This window comes from Crocuta crocuta, unplaced genomic scaffold (assembly GCF_008692635.1).
Source record: "Crocuta crocuta isolate KB4526 unplaced genomic scaffold, BGI_CrCroc_1.0 scaffold290, whole genome shotgun sequence".
Taxonomy (NCBI): Eukaryota; Metazoa; Chordata; class Mammalia; order Carnivora; family Hyaenidae; genus Crocuta; species Crocuta crocuta.
The window spans coordinates 1,233,049-1,245,291 of record NW_027527429.1 but is presented as its reverse complement, the minus strand read 5'-3'; the positions used below and the strand labels follow the sequence as shown (position 1 = coordinate 1,245,291).

At 40.6% G+C, this 12,243-nt stretch overlaps 1 protein-coding gene across 1 annotated transcript; it reads left to right on the top strand.

Annotated features, from left to right (window-relative positions):
• Positions 1-3,891: 3,891 nt before the first annotated feature.
• Positions 3,892-4,824, top strand: LOC144227114 (olfactory receptor 9S13-like). Its single transcript, XM_077758654.1, has one exon. It carries the CDS (start codon positions 3,892-3,894, stop codon positions 4,822-4,824), a length of 933 nt encoding a protein of 310 aa, XP_077614780.1.
• Positions 4,825-12,243: the final 7,419 nt, after the last annotated feature.

Here is a 12,243-nt window from a genome sequence, read left to right as displayed (position 1 = left end):
TTGGAAGAGTTCTGGATACTAGATCCTTATTAGATACATAATTTGTTGATATTTTCTCCCATCATATGTGTTTTATTTTCATTTTCTTGATAGTGTTCTTTGGTGCAAAAAGATTTAAATTTTGATGAAATTCTGTTTGCCTATTTTGTTGCTGTTACTTATGCTTTTGATGTCATATTTAAGAAACTGTTGACTAATGCCAAGTCACGGTAAGTTACACAGATGTCTCTATTCTAATAATTTTATAGTTTTAGCACTTGCATTTATGTCTTTGTCCACTTTGGGCTAATTTTGGCATATGGTGTGAGGTGAAGCTCTTAATTCATTATTTTGCATGTGGATATTCGGTTTTCCAATCACCACTTGTTGAAAAGACTATTTTTTCTCCATTAAATGGTGCCTTTGGTCCCATTGTTGAAAATGGAAGATATATGAGTTTATTTCTGGATTCTGGACTCAATTCCATTGGTCTTTGTCTATCCTTACGCAAGCACATCACTCTTCTGCTTTATAGTCAGTTTTGAAATCAGGAAGTGTTAGTCCACCTACTTTGATTTTCTTAAATATTGTTTTGGCTATTTAGGGTCATGTTTGCCCAAAAAACACCCAGGGCAGTTGGAATTTTGATAAGATTGCATTGAATCTGTACATAAAATTGGGGGTTATTGCATCTTGAAGTTATTAAGTCTTCTAGTCCATGAACATGGAATATCCTTACACTTTATGTAGGTCTTCTTCCATTTCTTTCAGTAGTGTTTTGTAGTTTTTCTGCATCTATTGAGATGATTATGTTTTCTTCTTTATTCCATTTGTATGGTTTATTTTATTAATTGGTTTTTGTATACTGATCCACTCTTACATTCCTGGGATAATTTGTTTATGCTGTATAATCCCTTTAATGATCTGCTGAATTTGGCTTGTTAGCATTTTGTTAAGGATTTTTGTTTCTATATTCATAAGAGATATTGATCTTTAGCTTCATTTTCTTGTAATATCTTTGTCTCCATTTAGCATTAGAACAATACAGGCCTTCTAGAAGGAATTGGGAGGTGCTTTCTCCTTTTCTATTTTTTAGTTTGAGAAGTACTGGTGTTAATTCTTTAAGTATTTGGTAGAATTCACCAGTGAAACCATCTGGTCCTGAGCTTTTCTTTGTTGGAAAAGTTTTTCACCACTGACTTCATCTATTTGTTTTATGTCTGTTCAGATTTTCTATTTCTCCTTGAGTCGTTTTTATTAGTTTGTGTGTTTCCAGGAATTTGTTTATCCAAGTTAGCTACTGTGTTGGCATATGATTGTTCTAATATACTCTTATAATACTTTTTATTTCTATGAGGTCAGAGGTAATACCTGTTTTCATTCCTGATTTTAGAAATGTAAGTCTTCTGACTTTTTTGGTCAATCCAGCTAACAGTTTGTCAAATTTGTTAAACTTTTCAAAGGACCAACTTTTAGGGCCATTGATTTTCTGTATTATTTTAGTCTTCTCCAATTCATTTGTCTCTTCCCTAATCTTTATTATTTCATTCCTTCTATATGCTTTCAGCTAATTTCATCTTCTTTTTCTACTTTCCTGTCTCATATGGGAAGTTATGTTATTGATTTGAGGTCCTTTTTTTTTTTTTAGTTTACTTACTTATTTTGAGGAAGAGAGAGTGTGTGAGCAGGGGAGGGGCAGAGAGAGAGAGGGAGAGAGACAGTCCCAAGCAGGCTCTCTACTGTTAGCACAGAGCCCTGTGGGGAGCTCGATCTCACAAAGATGAGATCATTACCTGAGCCAAAATCAAGAGTTCAATGTTTAAATGGTTGAGCCACCCATATGCCTTGATTTGAGGTCTTTTTTTAATGTTGGTGTTTATAAATTTATAAGTCCTTTCACTACATTCCATAAGTTTTGGCATGTTGTGTTTCCATTTTCATTAATCTCAAAATACTTTATAATTTCCCTTATGATTCCTTATTTTACCCACTGGTGATTTAAAAATGTGTTGTTTAAGTTCCATGTATTTGTAAATTTTCCAAATTGCTTGATTTGTGATTTCATTCCATTTTGTTTGGATAACATACTTAGTATAATTTCAGTCTTTTAAAATATATTGAGACTTGCTTTGTGAATATATGGGTAATAGGGATAACTATCCTGGATACTGTCCCACGTGCACTAGAGAAGAATGCGGTCTGCTATTGTTGGATAAAGTGTGTTCTACATACACTTGTTAGGTCTATTTGCTTTTAATGTTGTTCAAATCTATTATTTCCTAGGTGATATTTAGTTTTGTTGTTCTATTTGTTATTGAAAGTGGAGTATTTAAGTCTTAAACTATTATTGCTAAATTCACTTTGAATTTTGAAGGATACTTTGGGTAGATGTAGAATTCTAGTTAGTAATTATTTTAGCCAAGGAAAATATAATTTCTTTTACTTTAGCTTCCATTATTTTTAATCTGATAAGAAGCCAATTGAAAGTCTTAACTTCTAAAGTTGATACTTTGAGGCGACTAGCTCTTCTTTCTCATGATGCTTTTAAGATTTTTCTCTTTATTCTGGTTCTAAAATATTTTTTACTATGATGTATCTAAGTGTGGTGTTCTTTGTATAAATCCTGATTTGATTCTGGAGGGTTAATGAATCTGTAAATAATATCTTTCACTGGTTTGAGATCATACTTAGCCATTATCTCTTCCAAGTTCTGATTCAGCCTATTTATCTTATTCCTCTCTTGCGGGAGTGAGGGGAGATTCATACTATATATGTCTATATCTTTGGTTTCTAACCTTCGTTTCTAATTTTTCTATCCTTTTATCTTTTAATGCTTTACTCTGAATATTTTCTACTGATCTGTATTCTTGTTCACAAATTTTCCCTTTAGCTATTTCTAATCTCCTGCAAACTCATTCATTCAGTTCCTAATTTTATCCATTGTACTTTTAACAAGTGACACATGATTCTCTTCACTACTTCCACATTTCTGCTAAAATTCTTGGCCTCATCTTTTATCCTTTAAACATAATAACTTGAATTCTTTAAAAGTTTGTGTGTGCTAACTCCAAAATCTGGAATCTTTCTGGGTTTTTCTACTCTTTCTGTTATTTTAATTCATGTTGTGGGAACTCCTCAAATTTCCAATTGTGTCTCTGGCAGTTATTTATGCAAAACTATTATAGATAACACCTGAGGTCTAGGATAACATGTCTTCTCTTGAGATAGATTTGCTTTTGCAAGGTGTCAGAGGCACTAGCACTCAGATATCACGTTAACACAATTTCAGTGACTGAAACGGTCACAAGGTGAGATGCATGCCTACTCTTTATTTAACTCAGTCCTGAGGCGCCTCCTGGGTGCTTGCTAGTAACCAGCCACTGTCAGCATTAGCTCCGCAAGACAGAAACTCATCGCTTGGCACCTGGTCTCTCAGACTTCCTCTTCAAAACTGGCTGTGTCTCAAGGGAAAAAAAGACATTCTCAGTAAGGGAATCCCTGGGCCTGTGTGTTCATCCTAAATTTTGTTTAGTAATTCTTTACTAAATTGGTAACTCTCTTATACCTTCAGTTAGATTTTGTTTTTGTTGTTTATCATTTTTTAAAAGTTTGTTTATTTTTGAGAAAGAGAGAGCTTAAGCAGGGGAGGGGCAGAGAGAGAGGGAGCCAGAGAATCCCAAGCATGCTCCAAGCTCTGAGCTGTCAGCGCAGAGCCTGATGTGGGGGCTCAAACCCATGAACCATGAGATCATGACCTGAGCAGAAATCCAGAATTGGACATTCAGCTAACTGAGTCATCCAGGCACCCCATGTTGTTTATCTTTTCTTAATAGTCTTCAGCAGGAAGTTTAGTTTGACCTACTTAGTCTGCCAATACTGAAGGTGTAACTCCCCTGGTGAGGCCTGAGGCTCATGCCATTGCACAGAAATGGAAACCTCTCCGTGGTCTACTTTCAAGATTTTGTGCTGGAGGGATTTAAGGGTGGCCTGGAGACCCAGGCCCTGCTCTTTGCTGTTTTCCTGACCCTGTATATGGTGACTGTGCTGGGGAACCTCGCCATGATCATGGTCATCACCTTGGATGCCCGCCTGCACTCCCCAATGTACTTCTTCCTCAAGAACCTCTCCTTCTTGGACTTGTGCTACTCATCTGTCATTGCTCCCAATGCCCTGGCCAACTTCTTCTCCCCATCCAAGGTCATCACCTTTGCAGGCTGTGCCACCCAGTTATTCTTCTTCTCCTTGCTGGCCACCACTGAAGCCTTCCTCCTGGGTGTCATGGCCTATGACCGTTTCATGGCCATCTATAGCCCGCTGCGCTACCCTATCACCATGGGCCACTCTGTCTGCACTCGCCTGGTGCTGGGCACCTACTGTGGGGGCTGCCTCAACTCTGTTGTGCAGACCAGCTTCACATTCCTCCTTCCATTCTGCAGCTCCAACCGCATCAACCACTTCTTCTGTGATGTGCCCCCTCTACTCCAGCTCGCCTGTGGCAACACAGCCATCAATGAACTTCTCTTGTTTGGCATTTGTGGGCTCATCATTGTGGGTGTGACATTTGTGATCCTCATCTCCTATGGCTACATCACAGTGACCATCCTGAGGATGCGCTCAGCAGCCGGGAGACGCAAGGCCTTCTCCACCTGTGGCTCCCACATGACTGCAGTGACTCTCTTTTTTGGGACTGTCTTTGTCATGTATGCCCAGCCAGGGGCAATCGAGTCCATGGAGCAGGGCAAGGTGGTCTCTGTCTTCTACACGTTGGTCATCCCAATGCTCAATCCCCTCATCTACAGTCTGCGAAACAAGGACGTGAAGGAGGCCCTGCAGAGGCTGGGTTAGAAACACATGGCCACATTAGGGATGTGCTGGAGGCAGACAGTGTGTCCTGCAGGCTGGATGGAAGCCTCCAAGAGACATTGAACTATGAGGACCCCTTCAAACCTCTTCCACTTCCAGATGGAATTAGATGTGTTAAGAAACTCATTCATTTACTCATTCAATCAACGTTGCTTGAAATCATTAAATGGACCACATGTTTACTAAGTTTAAAATGCAAACAAATAAGGGTGTTCTTCACCCCAAACTCTAAATGTTCAAAGAAGGAGCAATGACTTGAATCACATGACGATGATCAATTTCTGGGTGTCAAGGCAGGGGTGGCGTCATGGTTCTCTGGGCCATCCATGGGATTTAGTAGGAAAGAAGTCAAATGTTTGTGATCTTGATCAAACTTGGAAGAAAAAAATGTTTGCATACACTGTACCCCCAGCCTCCTGTCCTCCAGATGCAGAGCCTTGCTGTCTCTTATTGGCCAGACATGAGCATTAACCTAAAGGGGCACCTGCCTCCACTTAACTCTCATTAGCCCATCCTCAACACCATTGCCAGAGATATCTGTTTAAAGTAATAATTAAATGCATGGCCAACGCACTCCCTATGGTGGGTTTGGTGTCCATAGGAATAGGCTTGGCTGGAGTGGTTCAGGTCTGACTTTGGGGCCTCTCTCACAGAGGAGTCAGGTTGATGGTCTGAGGCAAATGCAGTGGTTTCATTCAGGGGGAGAAGATCCCTTGAGCTCTGCATCATGATACCAAGGGCATGGGAGACACTGTCGCCAGAGCTCCAGCCAGGACATCTACCTTCTTAGTCACAGGATGAGAGACAAGAAGGATAAACAGATATAATTTGTATGTATCTATGGAAAAACACTCAAATCACGTCCATTCATGGAGATCGCCGCCCAGGTCAAGAAAGAAGCCTACCCAGTGTCCACAATACAGCTGCCTCCTTCTAGTTAATGCCTGTCCTGCTTCTAACGCACAGATCTGTTTTGCCTGCTGCGGACTGCCTATGAAGAGAACCACATAGTGTTTCTTCTTTTGTGACTTCATTGTTTGCTAATATTCTCTTTGTGAGATTAGTCCTTGTGATTGTATATAGAAGTTTAATTGTCATTACTATATGAATTTGATTGTATGAAGACATCATAATTTGTCCATCTTACTGCTGATGAACACTTGGGTTGTTTCTAGTTATTGGCATGGGGGAGGGCACTTGTTGGGATGAGCACTGGGTGTTATATGTAAACCAACTTGACAATAAACTAAGAGAAAAACAAAAAACAAAACAAAAGATACTCATAAAAAATAATAAATAAATAAATTACAAATAAAATAAAATAATGCTGCTATGAAATTCTTTTACATGTTTTTTACTGTGAGTGAATTCTTGTTGGGCATTCTTATAAGTGGAGTTGCTCATCTTTTGGGATAATTCAAGTTTTCCAAAAATGTTACATCAATCTTTGTTCCCAAAAATAGTGCATGAGAGTCTCTGTTGCTGCACATCATCACAAGTAAGTCATCTTGTCTGTCTCACCACTTTTAGCCATTCTGGTGGGTATGTAACCACATATCATGATAGCTTTCATTTTCATTTCTGCAATGGCCAATGGGCTGACCAGATTTCCATATATTTAGCAGCAATTTGGATCCCCTTTTTAGGGGAAGTATATATACTTTGCTCATTTTTTTCTACTGTATTATTTTTCTTTTTCATATCAATTGTAGATTTTTTCTCTATATTCTGGATATGAGCCCTTTGTCAGTTATATGATTTGCAAATATCTTCTTTCTCTTTGTGGCTTCCACATTTGCACTTGTATTGATTTTTAAAACTTTTCTCAACTAGCAGAAGTTCTTAAATTTACTCAGTAAAGTTAATTTATTAATGATTTCCTTCATAGTTACTTTATTCTGTGGCATGTTTAAAGAACTATTGTCCATACTAGATCCAAAAAGATATCTTCCTATGTTATCTAGTAGAAGTTTTCTTCCTTAGTCTTTTATATTAGTATCTATAATTCACATGGAATTAACTTTTTTGTGTTTTTTGTGAAATAGGGGTTCAGTATTTTTTCCATATGATTATCCTACTGACCTTTTTAATATACATATACATGGATGTTTCCCCCACTGCTATAGTGTCACCTTTGTCATAAACCAAGTGTCCCTATATATATAAGTTGGTGTGTTTCTAGAATCTTATTCTGTCCTATTGGGCTATTTATCTATTCTTGTGCTATTTTATAATGTACTGTTGCATGTTCAAGAAGTAAAATATCATAAGCTCTTCAGTATATATGAATATAACAAATGATGTGCAGTATCTTTAGAAATACAATTTTAAATGCTATTGAAATATATAAAAGAACTGAGTGGAGCACCTGGTTGGCTCCGTTGGTTGAGCGTCCAATTTCGGTTCAGGTCATGATCTCACAGTTCATGAGTTCAAGCCCCGCATTGGGCTCACTGCTGTCAGTACAGAGCCCACTTTGGATCCTCTGGCACCCTCTCTCTCTCTTCCTCTCCCCCACTCATGCTCTCTCTCTCAAAAATAAACACTAAAAGAAAAAAAAAAAGAACTGAGTAAATGAAGAAATATACCATGTTCATGGATAGGAAGTTTTTAACATAAATATCTTTATGCAATATAGCCAATATACTCAATGCTGTCTTAATCCTAATATGATTTTTTTTATAGTACTGGACAAGTGATTCTAAAATTTCTACATAGAAGCTAGCTATAAGAATACCAAAGCTCCATGAAAAATTAAAGCAAAGAGAAGGAATATGCCTTTCTTACCTAGAACTCTCCCACAATCAAGAGCACACCAGGTTGAGGGGCACCCGGGTGGCTTAGTCAGTTAAGCGTCCAACTTTCACTCAGGTCATGATCTCGCGGTTTGTGCGTTCGAGCCCCGCATCGGGCTCTGTGCTGACTGCCAGCTCAGAGTCTGGAGCCCGTTTCAGTCTTTGACTCCCTCTCTCTCTGACCCTCCCCTGCTCACGCTGTCTCTCTCTCTCTCTCTCTCCTAGAAATAAATAAAACATTAAAAAAATTTTTTTAAAAGAGCACACCAGGCTGAATAATGAATGGACCCTAGGCCCAGGCCCTGACATTTTTGACTCTCAGTCCATTAGCCTTTTCCATGCTCCCCCTGCCCACCATGGCTTCTCTACAAATCACTGCTGCTCCAGCCTCAGACCAGGCAGTTTATCAGAGCCCCTGGAAAGGGCTTCTAACTGTGCCTCAGCTTTAGGCTCAGAGGAGGGTGACTCTTATGGTGAGGCTAGTAAGACCAAGCCCAGAGAAGTGTGGCCATGTTGGCACTTTCTCTGGACAATCATGGTCCCTCCCTTGTCCCAGGAAGCCAGTGCTCCTCTTGTTACAAGTCTGGAACAGTGCCTAGAGTGAACCTCCTTCCTAGCTTGCTGGTTACTTCTCATCTTGTTTCTCTCTGCGCCCCCACCCCCCGTCCTTGCATCAACTCCAGACAAATCTATGTACTCTTCTGCGTGTCTTTTCTCCACTATGGATACTTAACAAATGCATCTTCTATGTTACATGAATGGCAGCCTTGTGTGTGCATGTGTGCATATGCATGAACGTGCACTTTCCTCAAGGACAGAGATCACACCTCAGTTGTCTCTGTAGCCCCTGTTCACGGCATCTGGTGGATGCTGAATGTTTGCTGAACAATAATGAGTCACCCAAACTGCCTCATCATCAGCAGAGTAGGTCCTCATCAACTTTGCTAAAAACATGGGTCCATCAGGCACTTCCATCTTTACCTACTTCCTCTATCTTCCCAGGATGAATTGTCCCCAACCTACTCAAGGCTCAACCCTGTACTGGGTGTGGAGTTCTACCACGTCCACTCCTCTGGGCTCCTTTAGGACTCTTTGCAACAAGCATTGTCTACCTAATTTTGACCTTTCTTCCTTCCTGACTCATTCTCTTCAGGCTTCAAACACGCGCAAGATCTCCCACCCCTCCCTTTAGCCCAGGCATCTCAGTGGCCTGCTTATACCTCTCATGTCCCACGAACGTTTTTTAAACTCATACTCTGTACTCACTGTCTCTACCTGTGCTGTCCTGCATCACTTTGCAATCATGCTCTGTACCCAGCACTGCATCTAACTGCTGACAGTAGTGCCCCCAAGTCTAATGGACACTTTCTGGTCCTTATCAGTGATGACCCAAGTGTAACCCTTTTTTTTTTCTTTAAAAGCTCCTCTTCCTCTAATGTCTAGGACACATGGCAATTTCTGTTCTTTCCAAATGCCTCAGATCATTACCACCCAGACACCCGTGTTGGGCCCTGTCTTTCATGCCATTTAAATGCTAGTGCCCCCAGGGGGGCTGCTCTTGCCCCTCATCTCTCCACGGTCCACCACCTCAGAGATCACTGTCTCCCTATGAGACAGTCTCATCCAATCTCATCTATCTCCATCCATAACGCACAAATACTGCAGGTACAGCTCAGTGATTCTCACATATGAAAACTGCCATGAAACCATCACCCATGTCAAGATCGAAACATTCTCAGAACCAAAGGGGCCCATTTGTGCCCTTTCCAAATTAATGCCCTGCTCCTCGGATGACAACTATTCTGATCTCTAGTAATATAAATCAGTTTTTTTCTGCTTTTGAACATCACAAAAATGGAATTATACACTGTGTTCTCTTATCTGGCTTGTTTGGCTCAATGTAAAGCCCATAAAAGTCCTCCATGCTGTTGCATGTCCCAAAGGTTCACTCTTCCCCGCTGCTTCATGGTACTTTATCACATAAACACACAACATGTTTTTCCTCTCTACTGTTGATGGCCATTTGAGCTGTTCCAGTTTGGGGACTATCACAATTCAAACTGCCATCAACAATCTTTTGCATGACTCTTGATGGTCATAAGCACTGATGTGTGTTGCAGCTATGCCAGTAAACTCAAGTTTCTGGCTCACTGGGGCCTGTTTAACGTTAGTTGATAATGTCAGTTATATGGAAAATCTCAAAGAATCTACAAAATATCCCCTAGAACAATAAATAAGTTTAGCAAAGTCTCAGGATAAAAAGTCAGAATACGAAATCCATCATATTTCTATAGATTAGTAATACACAATCGGAATTTGACATTTTAAAAGAACAACAGCATCAATTTTACAATAGTGTCACAGAAATTAAATGCTTCAGTAGAAATCTAACAAGATAAGCACAGATATATTTGTGTAAAATTATCAAGACTGATTTAAAAAAATTTAAAGCCTAAATAAATGGAGACATAAATTATGTTCATGAACTGGAATACTTTCTACTGTTAAGATATCTGTTCACCCAAATTTGATCTACAGATTCAGTACAAACCTGATCAAAATCCCCATAGGCTTTTTAAAGATACTGATGAACTAATTCTAAAATTTACATAGAAAAAGCAAATAGTCGTATTAGTTATCTATTATGGATTAATAAATTAGCCCCAAACATAGTGGCTAAGAAACCAAACATTTATCATGTCAGTTTCTGTGGGCCAGGAATGTAGACACAGCTTAGCAGGCTGTCCACGCTCAAGGTCTCCCTTGAGGCAGCAAAGTGTCAGCCTGGGCTGCAGTCACCTAAAGGCTCAAGATCACGGACAGGCCTCAAAAGGCCTTCTCCCAAGCTCCCTCATGCAATGTGTCCCCAGGACTGACCAATGACACTGCAGCTGACTTCCTCCAGACAGGCAGTGAGAGATAGGGGCCTGGCAGGGGGAAAAAAGGCCCTGAAATGGAAGCAGCATCATTCTATGGTCTAACCTCAGATAACACCTCATCTCTTTTTCTTCATTTGGCTTACTTCTCTCCCACATGAAAGTACACTCATTCCATCTCAAGGTCCCCCCCAGTCTTATCTCATGACTACATCTCCTCAAAGTCTAGAATCTCATCATTTATATTGGGAACGTGTGGACACAGTTCCTCAGGAGCACTTCCTAAATTACGGCTCACTGAATACAGCTTTTCTCACCCTGTGATTGGCAAACCTAGAGAGAGAAGTTATTTGAATCCACACTCCCAACATGCAATAGTGGGACATGCATGGAATAGCTTCTGTAAATGCTCCTGTTCAGAAAACAGGGAAGTGGCGAGCACAGAGGTGCCACTGGACCATAGCAATTTTGAAATCCAACTGGGAAATGCTCTACGTTCCTTAACTATGTCTGATGGCCCGGGAATAATGCTCTAGGGCCCTTGGCTCTGCCCTCTGGGCCACCTTTCTTTTGCATGACTGGCATAAAGTGCTTTTAGCTAAATATTTCTCTCACCCTAACTTTTGCCAGTATGATTCTGGAGGCCCGAAGGCTTCTCTCCATTCTCATTTATCACTGTCCTCCCCTGAGCTAGCTGGTGCTGCTGCTGCACACTGAACTCTTTTCAGAACATGAAGGTCTCCTTGAGGCTCTTTGACGTAACTCCCTCACGCTTTGGCCTCCTGCTGACACTGGTGAGGAGAAGGCCCTCAGCATCCTGCTGGCACTACCCATGTGAGTTAAAAGCATCTTTGGGGCACAGCCTGACTCTCTTCCAAAGACTTTTCATGACTTTAGATCCTTCTAAGGTCTTAATAAAGGAGTTCACGGTCACACCTGTGCTTGATTTCTGTATCTAGTTTTCTTGGAAGTGCCCAGATTTGAGCCTTTCTTAGAGGCCATTTCCTAATTTTAACATCACTTGTCATCTGGGGAGGCTGAGAATTTTTAAAACATGAATTCCTGGCTCCTTTCTGTTTAAGGGCACTTCATTTTTTAAAATGTTGATCTTCCTGAATTTTACTAAAAGCAGCAAGGAGACAACAGGTGGCGCTTGCAGTCTCCTCAGCCAGGTTTCCCAATCCATTCAGCGTAATTTGTACTTTCCTTATCACTGTAAGCAATGATGTTGACAAACTTTTCTGCCACAACGTAACTAGCATCCTCTTTTTCCTATAAGGCCTCACCAGACACTAGGAGCTTCCTCCAGGCACTCTGGACTTTCACAAACACCATCCCCAAAGCCCACAGCCTGGTGCCAAGGCCACTTGCTCATGAGAATTCCGTCAACTGGAAGATCTGCTTCCAAGCTCATCCACATGATCGTGGACAGATGTCAGTCACTCACTGGACAACTCATGTCCCTGTCAAGAGGCTCTCACACTCTATGGTGCCTAAGTGTCCTTACAACATGCAGGCTGTCTCATCTGAGAAAATAATGAGACACAGAGAAGGGATAAAGAGAAAGAGAGAAACAGGGAGGAAATGAGAAGCCAGGCTTTATAGAACCAACTGAATATCGACAGAACATACCATCACTTCTGCCATATTACTCATTAGAAGGAAGTGACTAGGTCAAGCCTAGCCCCAGAGATGGGATTATACAACAGTGTGAATATGGGGGTGGGGGG